General features: G+C 44.4%; 1 protein-coding gene across 1 annotated transcript in view; it reads right to left on the bottom strand.

The window, feature by feature from the left end:
* MAPKBP1 (mitogen-activated protein kinase binding protein 1) overlaps positions 1-21,873 on the bottom strand; it is a 97,408-nt gene that overhangs the window by 62,944 nt on the left and 12,591 nt on the right. Inside the window, exon 2 of the mRNA XM_075712919.1 lies at positions 4,733-4,824. Within this exon, the coding sequence (XP_075569034.1) occupies positions 4,733-4,824 (92 nt within the window). The remainder of the gene's footprint in view (positions 1-4,732; positions 4,825-21,873) is intronic.

Here is a 21,873-nt window from a genome sequence, read left to right as displayed (position 1 = left end):
CAGAAGGTACACTTGGTCTATAAAGAAGTGGATTCCTTCTGTGTACCTACAGCTTTCCAAAGGCAACTACCATTGTGGCGTCCAAGCAAAGTGATCAATTAGTTAAGAAAAATATGCTCTGAAATAAGGCAGGAATACTTGTCATCTTACAAATTAGGATTTCATTGTCCATGGAGCCACCAATTCTAATCTGGCCACAATGGTCATAAGTCTTTAAAAGATTCCAGTTCAGAACAGCGTTTTGCCTCATTCACCGGCAGTCATCTACTAGACCTGCCTCTCACAATTCATTCCTGTACCCCACTGCCCAAAACCTTCCACTTCAAAGAGGAAAGAAAGAGCAAGGCAACATCATGCCTGGTAAGGTTACACAATGTTTATCCTAAATGTTATTCTTCCGTTGTGGGTTATACGCAGCTTAAGGTAAAGGGAAATTGTTTTAAGCTGATAATTTATTATGTTGTGCAGCTAATCTATCTATATAATGATGGAAAATGATGATTAAAACTTTCCAAGAGACTCCACATGTGGATGGGCTGGAAACCACTTAGCTTTACAGCCTATCCGCCAGAACTGGAAAGAGGTATTTGGGAGCAAACCAACAACCACTTCTGGAAAAGAAAAATCCTCACTCTTTCAGCTTCCAGTGGGATTTACCACTCAATTGTGCGAGACAGCTCCACACGTGCTAAGCAGACTCCTGGCTGGATTAAAACCAATTCACTCATTTCCCACTGTGCTCCTCCCCTTCCTCCCTTTGCTGTGACACAGACCATGGTCACTGCCCTGCCTTTACAGGACCTGACACTTACCTCCCTGGATCCGTGGACAAGGAGCCAGAAGGGATATGACTCAGAAGGGCTGACAGAGTTAAGAGGCTTCCACTCAGTACTGCAAACCAGCCAAGGACAAGGGGTGGAACAGTGAAATGAGAAGAGGAGACTGTGGCTTGATTCTGCTGCAGCACAGGTTGGCACATGAGAGGCTGCCGCACTGACATCCAACATGCACAGCACAGTAGCAGTAAAATAAAATTTGACCCAAACAGCTGTGCAGTTTTCTGGTTTTGAACACATCATGCCACTACTCACTTCTGAATATTAGTTGTCCTATCTCAAAAAAACTCAAGGTGATAAAACTGAAGCAAGAACAAGTCTAGCTCTTCAACAAGATCTTGTGGCAAAAAGCAGCAAGAGAAAAGACTTAATATCTTCATCTTAACTTTGATCATATAGCTCCTTCTTTTATTGTCCCTCTCTTTCTATGTACAAAAAAGGGTGGTTCATTCTGAAATGGTACAGAATATGGAGGCATCCAAATCATTTGTTCATCAAATGTACTCTGCTCACACAGAGCTAGCCGGGGGCTGTGTCTGTACTGGCTACAGTAATTTTTGTGAGAAACCCAAAGAAACTCATTTCACTATATCTCAGAGAGGATTCACTGTATTAAGCCCATGCCTGCCTTTAGCAGGAGTTGCTGTATGTGGTGAGCTATGCTAGAGAGCTGAAGGGGAGGGAAGAATATGCAAGCTGAGACCAATCAACTCATTACACGTGTTATGTATCAAATACCAATTTCCCCAGCAAGGAACACTAATGTGAAAAATCCCTGACTTCTGTCAGAGTCGCTGGGAATTGACGAGCAGAGCTAGAGAGGGGCTTAAGCTTGCCAGAACATAACAGAATAGAGTTTCAAAGACATTACACACTGAACAGCACAAAGCACTACTTTCCTGCTCCTGCAGAAGAAAAAGCACAGGCTGCTCCCTCAAGCAGGCAAGTGCCTCACATGAAGACAAGGTTCCCAACCAGCTATCATGACCAACTGAGAGACAAAGAAAGAAGAATAAAGAGAAGCAAAATAAATCAGTCAGTCACACCAACTTACAAGGCTTAAAAAACAACCGCAAACACAACCCCAAAACAGAGAAGCTGACTCAAGCTATCTGAGCAGCTGGTCTAGAATTTAAATGGATAGACATTCCCCCCCCCCCTTTTTTTTTCCTTTTTTAATGCTAGCCATCCTCAGAGGATTTTCTTAGCTTTGTTTCCCTTCTTGTTTCTAGGAAACAGAACCTCAACTAGCTACTGCAAAAAAAAGAGAATAAACCAAAATGAGAGAAGGGCAGGAAAAAAGCAAAAGGGAAAAAAAACTGAAAGGAAAAGAGGACAGAGCATCGGTCCTGCCATGAGAAGTAAAAAATTCAGTACATTTCTGTCCCACTCACTCCTCCCACAAGACCGACTTTGTTACTCACTGCATAACCCTAACAGAGATCAAATTAAGCAACTTTGGGTTTACTTCACTTGCCAGCATAAGAATAGGCAAGTGCAGGCAGCAGTTGTACAACCTTCAGAGAGGATGTAATTTTCTCTCCTATGCTGTCTTATCTCCCAAGACAACAGCCTTATATGAAAGTGGTGGCCTAGAATATCTACAGCACTCGGTGCCTTTAGCCTTTATGGCAGACATGAAGAAAAAGCCTCCTATAACAGAAGCATCCCACCAAAACAATACCAGGGTCAGCAAAGCTGCTGTCACACACTGCTGGAGCGAAAGCCTCATTAGGGTCAAAGAAGAGAAAGGATAAAAGGTTCAAAAGCCAGTGAGAAGGAAAGAAAGTAATAATGTAACACTCAGGTCTTTGGCACTGCTGTGGAGTTGGAACAAGCTTGGGTTGCATTGGGAACTGCTTCTTTCAGGAGATTCAGAAACTCCAGGAAAGAGAAAATCCAGAAAAGCAATTACTTTAGGCAAACCAGAAACCAGAGTTAAGATTCTGCTCAAAGAACGCCAAAGCTTCTCATGCACAAGTCGTCATTCACATATGCATTCATATGCCTGGTGTGGATGAAGTCAGGGTGCCTGGGGCAACTGTTTTGATCTCAACCAAATGAATCTAGGTATGTTGAAAGTGTTCTTAGGAAAATACAGAGTTGTTACATAAATGCAGCTTTTAGGGGTAGGACAGACTGGAGGAGCAAAGCATCTGCATGTCAGGATTGCAAAACTTCAGTAGATGAGCAGAGGGCTGAGGAAATCACTGGAGTACCTGGAGCAAGCTGAAGATGACCAAATTGCATGGACAGGTCATGAACCAACTGTGCATGAGCCATGGCCAGTCTGCTACATCAGCTTCATGTAAGAAGCTTCCGTGTCCAGTAAATTCAAACAAATAGAAACAAAAATAAACAAAATTAAGCCAATCTATCATAAATGCCAGGATTCTTGCAAATCAAGAGAAACTCACTGGAAATTAGAATGGGGAAAAAAAACAACAACAACAAACTGAACTCGCATCAACTTAGTAAGGTCTGCACCACTACCCCTCTCATGTTTTGACTCCTTAACTAATGCCAGTTTTGTTAGAGATTGTCTTGACTGCAGCAAATCACAACAGCTTCACAAAACAGGCCAGCCACGGCACAAAAGCAGCAAGCCATATACGCCATTAAACTGTTACAACACACATCTGGTATATTCCATAGGTTTCCTGCCCAGGCCATGAGATGCTACCACCAACAAGAACAGGAATCCCCTGTAAAGCCCTAAGGAACCGCATAACCTTTTAATTACCCAAAAGAATCCCCAGGTGTCCCCATGCTTGATTAAATCAATGTTAGGTATGCACAAGCTCATCAGAGGACATCGCTATTAACAAAACTAATCTATCTTTAGCTACGCAAGAGCCCAAACCATCTGTTTACTGCGCTTGTTTTCTTCTCTCTCCTTGCCCTCTTCAAGCGTGAACATACTCAGTGTCAGAAAAGATGCAGAGGAAGAGGTAACACACACTGGAATATATTTGCCTGGCTCCAAAGAGTTCAAGCATAAAGGATGCTGTCAAGTGCACATGTGGATCTCAAATTGTCTGCAGTTTAACAGACTGCCCACTGACATAAAAAGAGGGAATGGGCAGAAATTAAAACACAGGAAATGAGACGTCTACCTACCTCTTTCAGAGTCCTTTTAAAAATTTGCAGGGGCTTTGTTCTTTCAGACAAGTCCCACCCCACAGATCAGCAACAGTAACATATTCTGCTTCTCTGTGGACATGTGCCCTTTGGGTGAGCTCTACTTTCAGCAAGGTCAGCATCTGGCCCCAGATGTCTATGATTTTGCTAAACATGCAACTCACAAAGCCACCTCTCCAGCCCTTAGTGATCTCCCTCTAGGTAGCTCTTTTGCTGTCCATCAAAGTCTCCTGGATTTCTATTTGGACTTAGACCATGGTTGATAGATGTGTTGCACTCCAGAGAACCCACATGCAAGGGGCTGTCAGCCTGAAATCTTTCTCCGCATTTGGATGAGGAACACGGTAAGTCATAAATTGCAGGGCATATATAAGAAGGCTTTTGTCAATTCATTGAAAGCATCACCTGCTCCATTAGGTACTCACTGGCTTGAGCATCGCATGGAGTTATGTGCAAGTTCACCACACTACAGAGCATAGTTAAAGAGCCCACAATTTAACACCCAACTTAGAGAAAGAAGAGGGAGAGGGGTTCCATTAAAAGGGATCCCATTAAAACTTGACAGGTAAAATGCAATCCCTCTCCATTGCCAATTACACTGACAGAGCTGAGCCTCATCATTCTCCAGTGATAAAAGACTAAAGAATGGTAAATAGCCTCCCTATAGAAGACCATAGTGGAAACACCCTGAATCTTTAAGTTGATATATCAGTCCTGGTTTATCTTAGCTTTGAAAAATGTGGTTAGTGACTCACCCTGCTGGATAAGCAACGAGGCCAGTTCTGGGGTCGCAGGCTAATCCTCTGCCTCCCGACACCGTTATCCCCAACACCTTCTCCAAAGTCACCTAGTGCATATGAAAAAGAAAACAAGAAGTATTATGAAATATGAGTGCAGTTCAGATGGACCCATACACAGATGCTGATGGTCTGGTTCATACTGGCACTGACAAGAATCACAGCTCCTAAAAATTCACTGACAAGCACCCAAGTACAGAAACAACCCTACTCAGTTTTCAACATAGGCACAGTAAAGTACTGCTGAGGTACAGAGAAGGAGTTATCAATCCACTGATTCCTTTGTCTGTGCCAGAGCATTGCAAAGACAGAGGACTGCAAGCAGGAGATAGTACTGGTGAGAAGCTGAGATGCACATTCACTGCCCACTGATTCCCATCCTCCCAGCAAGAGCAGTAAACCACTTTCTCCAGAGTTCATCCCAAAAATTGTTTCCAGGTTGACGCTTTCTCTTTATCTCCTCCATGTAGTGGCAGGTGGTTCCGCCTGGTCCCAGCCCCATATTCCTAGGAACTGAATAGTCATTTTTTCCCATAGTGCTTGAATTGGAAATCACATCCAGACCAGGGCATCCCTCCCCAGGAATCTCAAGAGACAGAACAGCTTACATGACTGGGTTCAGAAGCCCAAATACCAATGACCCATGCAAGAGATAGTAATCCAAAATGCTTGCTTTCCCCCCTGAGCAAAGTTCTCAACTATTTTTAGGAAAAAGAAAAGAAATGCAACTGAGAAGAGCTACTTGGAAGACAAAAAGATTCACAGCCAAGTCCCTGTGGCAAGAAGCTGGGAAAAGCAAAAACAAAAGGGGAAAGGAGGGGGGCAGACAGATACGACACAATTTTTGGGGGTGCACTCCCTGACAGAGAAAGCATCAGAATTTAGCAATTACCCCAAAGCAAAAGGTTGCAGTGAGATTACACTGCACAAAATCTGGTCTGTAGCATGAAAGGACTCAAGCTCTGAGCACAAACCAGTTCTCAGCCCTGAGGTTGTTTTGACCGACACAAAATTACCCTCTTTCCTTTACATCTGCACAGCTTGATTTTATTTATTATATATTTGATGCATACATTCCTCCTCAGCATTGCTGTCCCTGCCAAACTCATGGATTTGACTGGGTCACAGTCTTCTGTTTTTAATTATCATCATCTAAGTTATATTTGGCTAAGGCCTTAAGGGCATGGACGCGGCATAAGAAGTTACTATTGTAATAATTACTACTATCTTTAATAGCTGCCCTGAAGACGAACATCTTGTATTTATACCAACATGGTGCACAGAAGGCAGGGGCAGGGCAGGTTCCCCACGCCACCCTGACCACACAGCTTACCAGACCTGAGGAGTTCGGCTGTAGGGTGAAGAAACGAGGTCTCACTGAGCTCATGGCTCAGGTTACTAAAGACAGTGACAGAAGTAACCCCCCCCAGAGAACCACCTTGCTTCAACAGGTAAAGCAGGGATGAGGTTGCACCACTTAAAGAGAGCCTCCATGCTTTAGCTAGTTCAAATTTGACCTGCCTTCAAACCAGTGACATGGAAAGTGGAAGATTTCATATCCCAGTCTCTGGAACAACTTGGTATTTTTTTCCCTTTTAGTAATAATATACCCCAGATACTTTGAGACAGTATGACAGAACACCAAATTGTCCCCTTCTCTTGCAAAATGAGTATCTCTGGAAACATGGCTTTTACAGCGCTCCACTGGATTTTTATTTAGTATAAGAACATACAATTAAAAATGCATTTGCAAATCCATTGGTAAAGAAAGGAAATAGTTTTGTTCCAGCTTAACGTTGGAACAAAAATGTTGGGGGTGGAGGGGAGGAGTGAGGGAGGCTAGGAGGATATCTACTCTTCCAGGCTTGTTAACAATACTTCAAAACACATTTATTTTTAAAGCAGCCTCACAAATGCACAGAAAGAAGAACCCAGTGCTCCTACTGCTGAGATTTCAGCTCATATCAGCAGTTCCCAACCCTTCAAACTAAGAGAGGTTTAAATTCCTATAGAAACCACATTCTTGACAGTGAAGGAGGAAGTGGAAGAGACATGTGCCATTCAAGTCCTCCAATCTAGATAAGGCACCAATTACTTGATGCTGTCAGCAAACATCAATTTAGCAACGCTGTGCTTACGCTGCTCAGCACAGGCTTTAGCTCAGGCTGGCTATAATTGCAACCATCCTAAAAAGGCACTACTTGACCTTGGCTATGCAGCTATTCAGCAGCAATTCAGCAACCTACTTTCACCAACAGGTATGTTTTTGCTGTGCAAGGATGTATACTGAGCTTCCCAGTGTACAGTCTTACACCACAGCTGAGCTGATCTTAAAGCTGCCTGCTCTGAAGGGGACAGTTCCTTCCTCCCTCAACCCACTCATCCCAATGACACCCCCCCGCCATTTCCCTTGCGCCAGCACTGGCATGGCAACTGCCAGCCCAGCAGGCCAAACCAGCAGAAAACCATGTTGTAGGTTTTGTTTATTTTTTTCATTTGCCAGCCTGAGGAAGCCACAGGGAGCTCCAGCTCAAAGCCAGGTAAAAGAAAAACTGTCCTCTTTCACTGGCAACTACATCAATCCAGCTGTACCTCCAAAATCCACCCTGTACTTGGTAGTATGGAAAAATCTGCCCCTCCTAGTCCTTAAGAAGGAGAGAAACTGAACAAGAGCACTGACGATTTCATCACAGCAAAATTTCACGCTTGCTCCAGCTTTCTCTCTCACTCTAGGGTCTGTGGAGTCCCCATGCTGCTCTGCCAATAGACTCTCTGCGGCAATGCTAGGAGGTGGAAAGTCTACCTTTCTCCTATGGTCAGCAGACAGTTTGGCACAAAAGGAGTAGCTCAGTCTTCAGGTCCAATTATGCTACTGCCAGTGAGCATCTTCTGGCCTCCAACAGACCACTCGTTCCATTAGAAAAAAACAACTGTCGAGGCCATACCAGTGGTATTGATACACCTAGTGCCACAGAAATGGATACCTGTGCCCAGAGACTCCTAACTAACTTTCTGGAAAAGACTCCCCCTCTTTTGCTCCTAGTCTTAGCTTTAAAACCTTCCTAATGTAAAGAATCTGAAAGGCAACCCCATGAGCCTATCCACTGGATGTTCTTACAACACCTCTGCATGATAATCCTTGAGTGTTAAGAACAACTTGCTTTGAAAAGGAGTACAGGCAAATTTAAAATTTGGTCTTACAACACTTGTGAGTTCCACTCCCACCACCCTGCCCGTAATACATCACAGCTTTATCCCCATGACCAACCTCCAGACTAGGTGACATAAGAGCAAGAGATAGTCGGTCACTGTCACAAAACTTGACAGAAGAAAAAAAAACATTTCAGAGAGACAAAACAATAGGCAGCAACGCAGTATAAACCGGATTCCTCTCAACTTGCCAGCTAAAACAAAGAAATTATTAATATAGTTAATTAGGGCAGGAGTACACCAACTGTAACTTCCTAATCTGGAATTAAGATTTATCTGCAAAGGGTTAATTTGCCTACACAGATCTGCCATTATCCCACCTCTGAAGTTACAATTTACAACAAGGTAGGAACTGTCTTCCTCATGCGGCAAGTGCAGTCTCCCAGTCCTACACAGCCATAACCACTGCCATTCATACAAGTCTCCCAGGTGGTACTTCAGCACATCCCAATCAGAAATAAATTCCTTGACACACCTCTCCAAGTCTGATCTGAGCTAACCACAGGACCTGGAGAGTCCCCCTGCAGATCTGAGACACTGTGTTCCTTACCAATAGCTCCCATGTTGGTCCAGTTTGCTTCCCACTGTCGTCAGCCATGTCACTGCTTGCTCAGACCTTCACAGGCAATCAATGGGCTACCTCATCACCCTCATCCAAGCCTGGAAACAACTGCAAGATTAAACCTGTCATTTTATGCGCCTAAATTAGAGGCGCAGAGAGAAGGCCGGCTATCCACATTTGTTACTTCATCTTGAGGCTTCTATTAATAGTATTTGGCACTTTCAGTCAAGGTTCTCTATGCGATTTGCAAGTGTTATCTGATCGATCCATAAGCAACATGCTTCTGCAACACACTTTGCATTGCCACTATACTACCTGTAACCATCCCATCTCCATTCCTTTAAGGTCAACTTTTTTTCAGATTTGGAGGCTCAAGACACACTCTTAGGCACCAAAAACAGAATCAGCTGTGCAGCTAACACCTGTCCTGCAAAACCTGATATTCACCCATTTTACAGGCTTAAATCTAAATTTGTCTGCTCAGAGTTGCACAAACGTGTAAAGAAATTTTAGGGCTTAAGCAGATCACTTACCCTGTTCCTTCCATGTCAGATCCCAAGGTCACCAGATAGTTCCTACACCTGGTAGGACCAGACCAGCAGAGTCCTGAATTGCAGGACTGGCAAGTATTCATGGCAGCCAGGCCTTCCCAGGGAGAGGGGCCTTGCTGCAGCCCAATCCCACCTGGAAGTCAAAGGGCACGTCTGAGAGCAGCCCTTGCTTCCCTCAGGCACAGTCCCACACAGCACAAGGGTAAAGCCCACACCTGTGTGACAAAGCCATGCCACCTCTCCCTTACTACTGAAGTGCAGATAGTCCTTTCCGAAAGCCTGGTCTAAACAGCCCTGGCCAGCCCTGTTTGTCTTTTCAGGAAACAAGATGCATGACCAGCTGCTCCCAGCTCTCAAAGAGTGAGTTTCATACTTGCGTGAGCTCTTTCTGTTGTTTTGAGGAAGTTACCACAAGCAATTGTTTCCACATGCTAAAAGGACAACACAGAAATTCTTGAGGGATCAGCCCACCTTCAGCCTCCTGCAAACACTCTCCCTCCTTCCCATCATTTGCATCCCTTTGGGACCGTCTAAACTGCAAAGCCGCACAGGAGGTACAGCAGGCAAACACTGTGGCCTGCACATCTAGGCAACACGCTGTTAGAAAGCGATAGTAAACACACCCAACACAGTAATAACCTCCACCAAAATGGGTGCCAAAGGGGACAACCTAGTCACGGTGACAGTCCTGCCTGACCTGAGCTCACAGGCGCTCTCCCTCCAGCTGCACTGTTTTACTACTGAGCCACTGCTGCTGGGTAGGAGCTCCTGTGTCTATGCCTACTTGCCCACTAGCAGACTTCTGCAGTTTGGCTTCACCTTAAAGAAAGGAAAAGAAAATTTCAAGGCAAAGCTATTTTTAACAACAAGCATCCCTCAAAGAGTTTCAACTGTAGGCCGAATGATGCTGCTACTCACCCCATCACCCTCCCCAGGCCAGCAAAAGACTAAGCAGGACTTAAGTAGTATTTCAGTCCCTCTTCCCCATACCCATATGCTCAAGAAATTCAGAGTTTTCTGACTCGATCACCTCACCTCCTGCCTTCTAATACTATCCACATTCTCTTCTGGGCCCAAAACCTTCTCATTCTCTATAAACGCAATTTATTTAAGCATGGAAATAAAGAAGCAAAGCATTTCAGAGGATACATGTGTCCTGGTTTCAGCTGGTATAGAGTTAATTTTCTTCCTAGTAGCAGGCATAGTGCTGTGTTTTGGATTTAGTAGGAGAAGAATGTTGATAACACACTGATGTTTTAGTTGTTGCTAAGTACTGCTTATGCTAGTCAAGGACTTTTCAGCTTCCCATGCTCTGCCAGGTACACAAGAAACTGGGAGGGGGCACAGCCAGAATAGTTGATCCAAACTGACCAAAGGGCTATTCCATACCATATGACATCATGCTCAGTATATAAACTGGGGGGGGGTTGGCCGGGGAGCAGCGATCGCTGCTCAGGAACTGTCTGGGCATCGGTCAGTGGGTGGTGAGCAATTGCATTGTGTATCACTTGCTTTGTATATTACTATTATTATCATCATCATTATTGTATTGTTATTATTATCACTACTATTTTACTTTATTCCAATTATTAAACTGTTCTTATCTCAACCCAGGAGTGTTTCTCACTCTTACTCCTCCAATTCTCTCCCCCATCCCATCGGGGTAGGGGGAGTGAGCGAGCGGCTGCGTGGTGCTCAGTTGCTGGCTGGGGCTAAACCACGACAACTTGCAACTCTGTAGTGCTCAAAAAGACCACCGAGGAGAGAAAACTGGTGTTACTGTACAGGGCTGCCCATATGTCCCAATACCTACAGCATTAGGCAGGCGGCTACAGCCTGGAAAAACCATGTCCAACAGGCAGATGTTTCTGTTCCAGACCGTGAGATTGGCCATCTTGGATCAAACAGTATCTAGCCCTGGTTCCTGTTTCCATTTGCAGCCATAAGTGAAGACAAAAAGTCAGGAAGAACAGCATCATAAACAAATGTATGCATAAAGTTTAAGAGCAGGGAAAGCAAATGTGATTCTTTCTCACCTCCTCTCAATATCCCAGTCTCAAAATAGATATTCTCAGTTTTTAATCTATTTCAGTAGAGTTCTCTACCATGAACTTATCTACTATGTCTTTAAAAGCTTGGCTTTCACAACATCTTTTGGCAAGGAACTCCAGCAGTCTGGTACATGTTGCAAGAAGAGCCATATTTCATTGCTTGTTTTAAACCTGACTTCTATTAGTTTCATTTGATGTGCCTTAGTTCTTGTACGGGAAGAGAGAGTGAATAGTCAGTCCCCACCTACCATCTTTAGGTGGCTCATGATTTTGTAAGGAGCTATGCTATCACTCCTAAGTCATCTGCGTTCCAAGTACAAGAGTCTTCACTTAGTTTATGGCTCTCCTGAAAGCTACTTCATATCTGTGATCAGCTCTGATGCTCTTCTGTGAACCACCTTCCAGGTCCACCATATCCTTCCTGAGATGAAAGAGGAAACACCAAGACTACATACAGTTTTCAAGGTGTGGTCACAGCAAGTGGTTACAGAGCAGAATAATACAGTCTTCTGTTTTGTTCTCCATTCTTTTTTCCCATGAATACCTTACGCTCAGTCTGCCTTTTTGACATCTAAGATCATTTACAGACAGCAGTGAAGACGTCACCCTGCTCAAAAAAGTCACAGGTAAGAACTCCTGCTTTGCACTTGGAAACTCATCCCCCATTCTCTCCTCTCTGCTCCCCTACGGAAAGGGAAATCCTATTCTTAAATCAACTGTTTGATTTCAACTTCCCCCTTCCTCTCTATGCCTTTGTGAGCACTTATTCATGAACAAGAGCATCCTCAGAGGGAGTTCTTGCAGCACAATTATTCTATTCCACTCCAGAATCGCTACTTCAATAAATGTCCACATGCAGACAAGTTCTATTTTAAAAGCTTTCCCATGGGCCTGTGTATAACACAGTTAACGTTTGAACCCATTTCATTAGCTAGCAGCATCAAGTCAGCATGAAAAGACAACATCCATCAGAGTTCATCTATCATCCACTGCACAATGTGCCTGCCCTCATCCCTCTCCTGCCTGAATGTGGGCATATGAATAATGTATGCACAAAGGCACGCATTCCCAAGAAAGTGATGGACACAGAAATCCCAGAAAACCCATGAGGGTTCCTTTGCAAAGTCTTCCCTAGCACATCAAGTAATCAGTTACCATCTTGTCTGAGGAGTGGCTACATAATCATCTATTCTTTTGCCTTAAAAAAAAAAAAAAAATGCTTTTAGGGCTCGACTTGAGACCCCAATACTCTTCATTCCTGGCAATACACTGACACAGGGAACTTCAAAATCAGGTCCAAGTTTCACAACACCAATGTGCTTTTCACATCCATCCCCCTATGTTCTGCTCCCAGAGTTTTCAGCACCACTGCACACACTCCAACGTGTTTTCCGTGCTGCAACACAGCAAAGTCGTATCAATGCATTCTGGCATCCAATACGTGAAAATGCATCGTAGCTGTACATTGTCAGCGTCAGCATTTAAGAAATAGCTGTCTATTTCTTACATAAGTGAAATTTGATACAGAGCACCAAATCTCACAGCTGGCCCTGTTTGTACATCTCTCCTGCCGCCCTGAGCCCCACCGCAAAAAAGCACGTTTAACCTCCAGGGACCAGCACACACGTTGTAGGCCCTAATCCACCGTCTAAACATGCTGTCTGATCTCCTGTTACTGCTGCAGAAAAATAAAGGCTTGAAGTTTTACATTTAGCTCTGCTGTGCTTCTTTTGGCACATTAAACACAGAACACTAATTACAGTATACTATTCTACTTAAGGGGCTGTCAGCATTTCCACTGCAAAGCCTTCATTTCAGGGCTTTATAGCACAGCTGTGAAATATTAATTTTGCACTTGAGCTTGACATGCAAAGGTCTGGCTTTGGCCCAGGTTCCTCTGCCTGTTTGGTTTTTTGGGAGTTGGGGTTTTTGTTGTTGGTCTGGCGGGGGGAGGGCTGAAGACGGGTGGATGGAATTAACTGCAGGGGATGTTTGACTTACAAGAGCGCACAAATGACAAAACCACCCAGCTTCACAGTTGGTTTCTGCTCCTCACCTACCTAATGCCTCCCCCTGGTTTTGTATGTGCACATAGAATATGCACTTTAAAAAATACGTTTAAATATAATCTTTTCAAGAGGCTTTTCTATCCTCTCCAGCCTGAGCCTTCTGTTCCTCAGCATCCAGTGCAAGCAAAGAGTACCATCTTGACAAGCCTGGAGACTGAAAATACTCCACCTGCAAAAGCAACAGTAGTAAGGTGAGCTCCAACACACAACCAGTTCAGGGCACCTCTGACTCCATGTCTCTTGCAGTAAGTTTCACAAGCCTTGCTCACTGCCACCATTGCAGACTCATACCAATTGCCTAACTGACCCTCTAGGAACTAGTCCAAGACGATCAAACTGGTTTCGTGCAATCCACCACACAGACTTGTTGCAACATTTCAAGGTGTTTCCAGCCAACACTCAATTTGAAGCAGTATTCATGAGGTGAAAGGATTCAGAGCTATATCTGACTACTGAACAGGTCCTCACATTTTAATCAATTTTAAAACAAAACAAAACAAAACAAAAACAACCAAAAAAACCCGCCTGACCAGAACATCATCACTTGCAACAAGCAGTTGCCAATTCTGGGCAACTGGATTTCAAGATAACCACTTTAAGAACATCAGGGAACGATCTCTCACAACACAAATTATGACTGACGCACCTTGGCACAAGAGTGGCAAGGGTAGAAACCAACCTGTCCAAAGGTTCTGAATCACTGAGTTATGGGAAGCATTACATTACATTCATAAACCTGCATAAAAGCAGGGCGGGGGTGGGGGGTGGGTGGGGCGGGGGGGCGTTTCTAATGGAAATGCTGAGACCCTGCTCTAATGGCTCTGCCAGGTGTCACTACAGTGGTTGTGCAGGGGTTTGCACACACACTTATTAAAAATGATCTGGGCAGTTGAGAGAACAGGGAACAAAATGGGAATGGAGGTGGAAGAAAGGGAACGTGAACAACCCAGGGTCCCCTGCAGGCTGTCTTTCCACATGCGCCTGCACACAGCATGCGTGCATTTGTCCATCTCTCCACACAGCCTCTCTTGCCTGCTCTCCCCTCCTGGCCTCCCCATGTGCTTTCAGTCCAATTCCAGCTGTCAGGACTGCATTCCTGTCCCATCAGCCCCAGCTGTCAGGGGCCACGTGCTGAATCTGCACTCTGCTGCCTTCTCCATGCACCTGGAGTAAGGCAGTCCCAGAGAGGCCATAAATACCATTGCATATCCCCAGGGAAGTGGGTGGGAAGCTATTAAAAGCACCTCTACCAGGAACCATAATGAGGGAACTCAGAACTGACAGCAGCACGCATCTGCAAGTGTCCCTGTGGCCTGCAAAAGAGGATACACAGAGGGTTAATTTCCTACCAGCTTCTGCAGCATGACCTAGCCATCATTAAATAATTTACCTTCTGTTTCTTCACTTAACACCAGCCTTATCCCCCAACTTTCTCTTCCCCACCCCCACACCAAGGTCCAGTTTCTTCTAAAATATTGCAGGGATGAAGAAAGGCACATGTAACCTTATCAACCCTGGCTAAAGACATGGCAAGTAGCAACTTCTCCTCCTTCTCCCATTCAGCCATCACTCTCACTGTAAAAGAGGCCCTGAGTAAGATTTTTGTCAAATTTCACAAAACCTTCAGAATGTCTCAGCTTCAGAGATACAAATGTGGTGAAGGGACAAGGGGTGGAGTATGTGTAAATTGTCCACTTTTGTCGGTGTTGTGATGATGCTATTTTGACTTTGGTGTGGGAAATTCTTTTTGTTGATCTAAGTAAAGTTTGTGAAGACTGCGTGATGAATGTACACTTTAAAAAAGAAAAAGCGACATCAAACAGGCTACAGGTTTGCTGGCACATAAAGACTCAATCCTGATTTATTCCAGACCAAGCATCTGCACATGGAGTCAATCGGACCAGCTCCACAGGCAGGCGAGCGCTATGGGACACAACAGAGAGATGCATCCTGTGTGGGCAGGATTCAAAGAAGCCATTCCTTGAGCTCTTGGGACCTGGAATTGTGCAGGATCGCTTCTTCACAAGGAACAGATTTTTCCACTTTGCAAACGTGCATTACTTTTCCACAAGGAAAGAAAGCAGGAGAGATACCAGACTTTACGTAGGGGGTACTTTTGCCCTCCCACATAGGCAATTTGTCAAGCAATTCCTTCTTTGTAGTAGAAAAAGGAACTAATTCACCTTTCCCTGCATGGAGACCTATCTGTAAGAGGATTAAGTACAAGCGAGGACTTGCAACACTCCCCCATTAATCTGTCCCAACAGTGGAGATCAAGGGAAGCAACTTCTGACTCTCTGGCAGTGTTACTCATTGGTCTCCTCCAAATTCATGCACAGGGCCTGAATATAGGCAAAGAAAGTGCTTCAGTGAGAAGAAGTGTAAAAAAAAAAAGTAAATACAGCTCCCTTGGGCAGCGTTTCAGTTACTCATATAAGGGTTTGAAATCAAGGAGGAACAAACGGTTCTCTCAGCTTAAGGGTCACTGTTTATCATCGTTAATCATCACTTCCCAGATAGGAAAAGCTCTTTCCCCTCTGTTTCACCCAGGCTTTAGCACTCACGAGAAGCAAGAGACAAGAACAAGGAAGAGAGCCAAACAGGGATGCGGGCATGGGCTGGCAAGGCTGCTCCCTCTGCAGCTCTGCCAAAGTCCCTCCCTACAGCCCCAGCCCCAAGCTGGGCCTGCTCCTAAATTCAAACAGCCGACAGTTAAAAGTCCACAGCTTCGTGTTAGAGATGGGCATGAACTCCAAGGAAACCGTGGCTGCTCCGCATAACTCCTGACTCCAGAGAAGTCAAACACACAAGCCATAACACGGCGTTTCTAATACCGATACTGCCGTGGCAAGGAGCTCCGTCCTAAATCACCTCCTGCTGAACTCTATAAACAACACATACGTTCAAACTAAACTTGGACATGGAGAAGACAGACAGAAAGAAAGGGCGCAAAAAGCCTTCCCCACAGTTAACCCTGCTGAGGGGAGCCAGAGAAGGAAAGCCACACGTCAGCACTTCAAGAAAAGCACCACGTTACAATGCCCTTCCCCTTCATTTCTTCTCACTGTGGCTTATTTTTGGTATAAACGGATCAGTGCCTTGTTTGACAAGGCCTGGGGGGAGAACACGGTGGTCAACCTTGAGTCCAAGAGTAGACACGCACAAGCTAGAGCTATGCAGGGTAAAGAAAAGCCTTTTGATCAGCCTGCCTGAGGTGACACTCATAATTCATTTGTGATTTCTTTATTCACACGTAACGCCCCATGCCAAATCAATCTATTTGTATCCTTCACCACTGATTTGCACAGCAGTTCTGTCCTAAAAGTCATCAACTGCCTTTTAGACACTTCTAAATCGTGTCTCTAGATCTCATCCCTACCTACACAGCTCTCACTGCCACGAAGGCAACCACACAGGTTTTTTGGAGAAGAGAACAGCTGTAAGTAGTGTATTTAAGTCCCCAGGAAAGATTTAAAGAGACTCTCTGTATGTAAAAAAGCCTCGCCTTTTTATGCCCAGATTCCTTACACAGAGCAGGTATCTGTCCCCTCCACAGGAGGTCAGAGAGCTCACCTCTCCTGGTGCCTGAAGGCTCCTGCCTGTAACACCTGAACCACTCCAGGACTAGACACCTTGTCCTCCCACACATGCATCTCCCTAAGACTGCAGTGATGCTATGGGTGAAAGTACATACTCATATCCTCAGGGGATTAGAAAATGGTTTTGTTGCAAGCAGATTTAAATTATATTAACAAAACATTTATCAGCAATTTAAAAGATGCTAAGATTGGAATAAATACAACAGGAGGGACAGAATGAGTACACAGCATTTATCACACAGACAACGTCCCTACGGAAGGAGGCAGGTGGTAAAGAGATTAGTATTCAGTCTCTCTGTAAACACTGTCTGGACTATTTAGTATTTGTTTCACAGTACTTGCAAGAATTCCCAACGAACATGAAAGCCTCCTGTGCTTACAGCAGGTACTCTCACATGTACTCTCACACAGCTTGCAATCTATAGCCAGACATAAGAGATGGCAAAAAACCAGAAACACTGAGGTAAAATGTCTCGATCATGGTCATGCAACAAATTAGCAGCAGAGCTGGGAATAACCTCACCTCCCTCCCAAATTCCAGCTGCTATCTGCTGCATGGACCACGCAGCACCACTGCTGTATCTCACTCCTGCTTGAGGCTAGGGACAGTATTTTTAAAGAATGCTTAAAAATGAATCAAAGGAAAGCATAAGAGATTTTTTTTTCCCAAAACCAATCAGGATATATAGAAGGAGCCACCCAAGCTTCCTGCCCACCCCCAGCCACCACTCACTGCCTAGCTCTTGGCAATCCCTTCCTGCACTCTTCTCTGCCCTCTGCCCTGAGGAATAAGCTTCTTACAGAAGAGCCTTCATCATCATCTGCTCTTTGTGCATCCTAGAATTAAGAAGCTCTTCACATCTGTCAGTCAACATGCATACTGAGCATCCAAGAGATTTCTCCTGTCAGCCAGAAAGGAGACCATGTAGTCCAGGAGAAGCGATACATAGGAACGTGAGCCAAAGACTGAGAAAACAAACTTAAGAGAACAGCACAAGAACTGATTTCCATTGTCTCCTCAACAACCCTGCTGCCACCTCCTCCTGTTCCAGTACAGCTGGAAAGTCCTTCACCAGTAATACAGTGTCCCCATCACTGCACCTGCTGCTCAGCCACCGGCACGGACAACTCCAGCAAGCCCTCATGTGCTCACTCAGGTACGCACCGCTGGGCCATCTTTCTGCTTCAAAGATGCAAACTGGTACTACAGGAGAAGCAATCATCATTCACAGTCACAGCTATGCCAGATGCAGAACTTGATGTAGTCTTTTCTCAACAGTTAAAACTTCTTGCAAGTTTTATGGCCTAGACCCAGCACCCCAAAGACCTGAAAAGCTCCCCCTGCAAGTCAGCAGCAAGAAACACCATCGATTCTCTCTCCCTTACAAACACACAGAGGAAACCACCACTAGACAATAAACCGCACAGAGAGACAAAAGGTTATAAAGACAACTACAAAGCAATCCTAAACATACTCATTAAATCATTCATTCAGCCCACTTTCCTTCTTCACATACCTTGCCCTTAAATCACTTCTTCCTGTGATTTTTCCCAAGCACCTTTTCAGTTTCTTTTCCTGAAGGAAACAAAGTCTGTAAACAAGAGGTACGATAGTCTAACATAAGCTGACTTACTTAAGAAGTTTGTTAAAGCTGACTTAACAAAAAGAAAAAGAGAACAGGCTGCCATCTAATCAGGATTTAGAACCTTGAAACAGGGGGAGTAACACTGGAAAAGCAGGTCTCCTCTAGCCTATATTTAGGCTCAGGAGCATGGGAAACTGGTGGAATTACCAAACGTGAGAAATGAGGAAGTAAAATCACGCTCTGAGGAAGCAATTTTTACCCACAGCCTTAAAAAACCCTTTGTTTTTGTTACCACCTAGCTCCTGCCATACTTCAAGAAAGCAAACCATTACAACTACCACCATTTCTTTACTGCCCTTGTTTAGAAATTCAGAAAGCCCTAGATACAGGCATACCACCAACTCCAGTTCCTTCAACACTTCACAAAGTACTTCTGTTTTTACATGTTTAGTTTTCAGCAAAAATTGTTGCTGTAAAAAGCAGAACACAAAAAAAGAGATTATGGAAATCCAATCTTCAGCAAAGAGTCAATGTTCCCAATGCATGATATTCCGGTTAATAGTTTTAGATGCATTCACCTACTCTGAAGCATTTAGCAGAATCTGTCTTGGTAAGAAATAATTTTGAGCAACACATGTAGTTCAGAAATACCTGAACTACTAGTCCAAAGTACATTTCTACAGTTTAAACAAAGGTTATAAGAAGCAGACAAACACTTCAAGGGCAAGCAGTTAAGACTGAACAGCAAAGCAACGCTTAAGAGCCAGAACATCCCTGTCAACTGTCATTTGTACTGAACCACTATGCTAACCCTGCTCAAACTGTATTTCAATTCCTCCAGCAAAAAGATAGCCATAAAGCTTCTATGCAGTTTCTGTCCACTCCTTGCTGTGGTGTGCTGGCAGCTAGGTAGAGGGCAAGAGCTGGATACAAGCTTTACTCTCACCCCTGCACAGGAACTGGCCCCTGAGTGAAGCCAGGCTGCAATTCCCATCACCGACCAGAGAAGAGGTGTTGGATGAAATGGAGCTGATTGCCTGTCATAGTTGTAAGAACACAACTGATGATTCGGACTCTTAAAAAAAAAAAAAAAAAAAATTGCAGAAAGAAATTATTGTAGAGAATTGTTCATGGAGCACTGAACCCTGCAGATGTTCCCACCTGTCCACAATCTTGCCTCTCTTCTTCTAATTCTGTCCATCTGTTCAAGAAAAGACACTACTTCTACCTGCAAACTTTATGTCCCTAGAACACCACAGGTTGATACCTGCAATAAAGCACTTAGGAGACAATATTGTGGAAGGATCTGTTTAGAAATCAGCCAAAGACAAACAAGCACTTAGAGTTTAAAGATGGAATTCACCAGCCACAAGTAAAGACTAAAACTGGCTGCTCAGTGCTTTATCAGCACTTTCTGCTGTTTCTTATAGAGGTCACTTCCTACATTTCTTTTGGGTGAGATAAAAATCTATTAGTGACAGAAAGGACCACAAAATTGGCACAATCTGCTACGGCAGCCAAGCGAACTGAGCAAAGACTTGCACTAAATCTCGTACAAAGAACCAGAAAGGTACTTAGAAATCGTGGAAGTTGTTTTGCTTACAAGCACTGCCTGGGAGATGTCCTATACCCACTTCACATGGTTCAAAAGATGACAGCAGCATCCCAATGCACCTGTGAAGCACAGCCACACAGTGATGTCACTTCAAAATACTGTTCCCTACAATATGTCACAACATGATGACTAAGGCAACTAGAAGCTCCACATGTACCCAGACTACTCGCCTAATAGCTAGAGGACAGAAACGTCTGCCAGAAGGAGTTCAAGAAAACTCAGCAGCAGTTTTGGAGTCACAAGAACCCAACAGACTGTCACAGACCAAACCCCATCGCTTTAGGGGACCAGGTCGCTGCAAATCGAACTCTGTGGGGTTTCTGACAGATGTTCCACCACAAGAGAAAAGAGCTGGGCAACCATCAAGCAGGAAGCCAACACTCCAGACCCAAGTGTCTCGCACTTTAGACTCTTCCCTGAAGGCTAGCTGTATGACATTTTGTTGTGACTTTCAGTCACCTTCCCCAGCTTTTTCCACTGAAGATGGAGCATCGGGAAGGCTTCCTGAATCAGCTCTAATGAAGGGAAGCCCTGGTGCTACCCCTTTCTCCTATTTATACCACCAACATCACTGCAACAGTTCAAACATATTTTATATATAGCTCTGTGGCTTCTTTCCAGGCAGAAGTAACTCAATGCTGGTGTACATATGTTTAGACCACAGCAATTGGAAAGAATGTCCCATAAACACTGTTAACTCTGCTGCTCCACTGTGACCAGAACGGCTCTACCACTGCAGAAATACAAGCCATGTTAGGAAAATTTAAAAAAAAAAAAAAAAAAATCAGCCACCCAGAAGCTAAGCAAGCCACTCGCACAGCACTGACAGACTTCCACCATAGCCCCAACAGATTTATAGCTGTAAGTTAACAGCCAGCTCTTGTCACATCAAGATATAGTGTCTGACTGCCAAGAGACCACATAGAGGTGACCAGGGTGTGTGCCAGCATAAGGGCAGACATGCAATACATTGAGCACCTGCCAGTATCCACTTGCACTTTAATCTTATAAACTTAAGGGCTGGACAAACAGAAGATAGTCAGGTTTGCGCAGCTCTATTCGCAAACCCTGCTTGTACTGAAAATATCAGTAGCGCTACTGTATTTTAGTAAGTCTGACGTTAGTCCAATACCCCTAAGCTCATGCACTGAAAAGAATCAAGGAGGGCAAGGTGCAGGAGCCATGGACCAACATCCAAAATGTACTTTCCCCAGCGCTGGTTGCAGGAACCTCAGTGACATGTAGATGAGAGAGGTGCCTGCTATAAACCCACAGGATGCTGATCCCCGTGCTAGGCCTAGGTTTTAACAGGACCCCAGGAGAGCCAAACTCTGCGCAGCAGTCCACAGGGAGTGTCTGCTATATTCCCTCTCCTACAGGAGGGTGCTCCCACTACCACACGCAGACAACTACCGTCTGATAACTATCATGCCTTTCACCAGACTGTCCCTCTCATGGGCTGCAAAGACAGCTCTGCCAGTCTGCCCAGAATACATTAAAACCTTTCATCGCGTTTTTCTCTGCAACAACTAAATACTGGGGAGGAGTAGGGGGGAAGATTAACATGTTTTTAAAAAAAAAAAAAAAGAAATCTTGCCTTTTCTTATGTCTGAATCCAATGCACCTGGACTTTAAAGAGGAGGAAAGCATAATCAACACTTCAGAATTATCTAAAATGGCATGGTACCTGGTTATATGATGTGGAAAAGTTAATGACCACCATCTCAGGCCTCTGCAGAAATGGGAGTATAAATGGGGTATAAATAACCTAGCTTTATCCTTGCATAAACCTGTTTGTAACTTCAGGAATGAAACTGCCCTTCCTGAACATGTCAGGTCAGCATCTTGCCTGGATC

The sequence above is a fragment of the Pelecanus crispus genome, chromosome 6 (genome assembly GCF_030463565.1).
Source record: "Pelecanus crispus isolate bPelCri1 chromosome 6, bPelCri1.pri, whole genome shotgun sequence".
NCBI classification, from domain to species: domain Eukaryota; kingdom Metazoa; phylum Chordata; class Aves; order Pelecaniformes; family Pelecanidae; genus Pelecanus; species Pelecanus crispus.
This window is presented reverse-complemented; position numbering and strand designations above follow the sequence as displayed.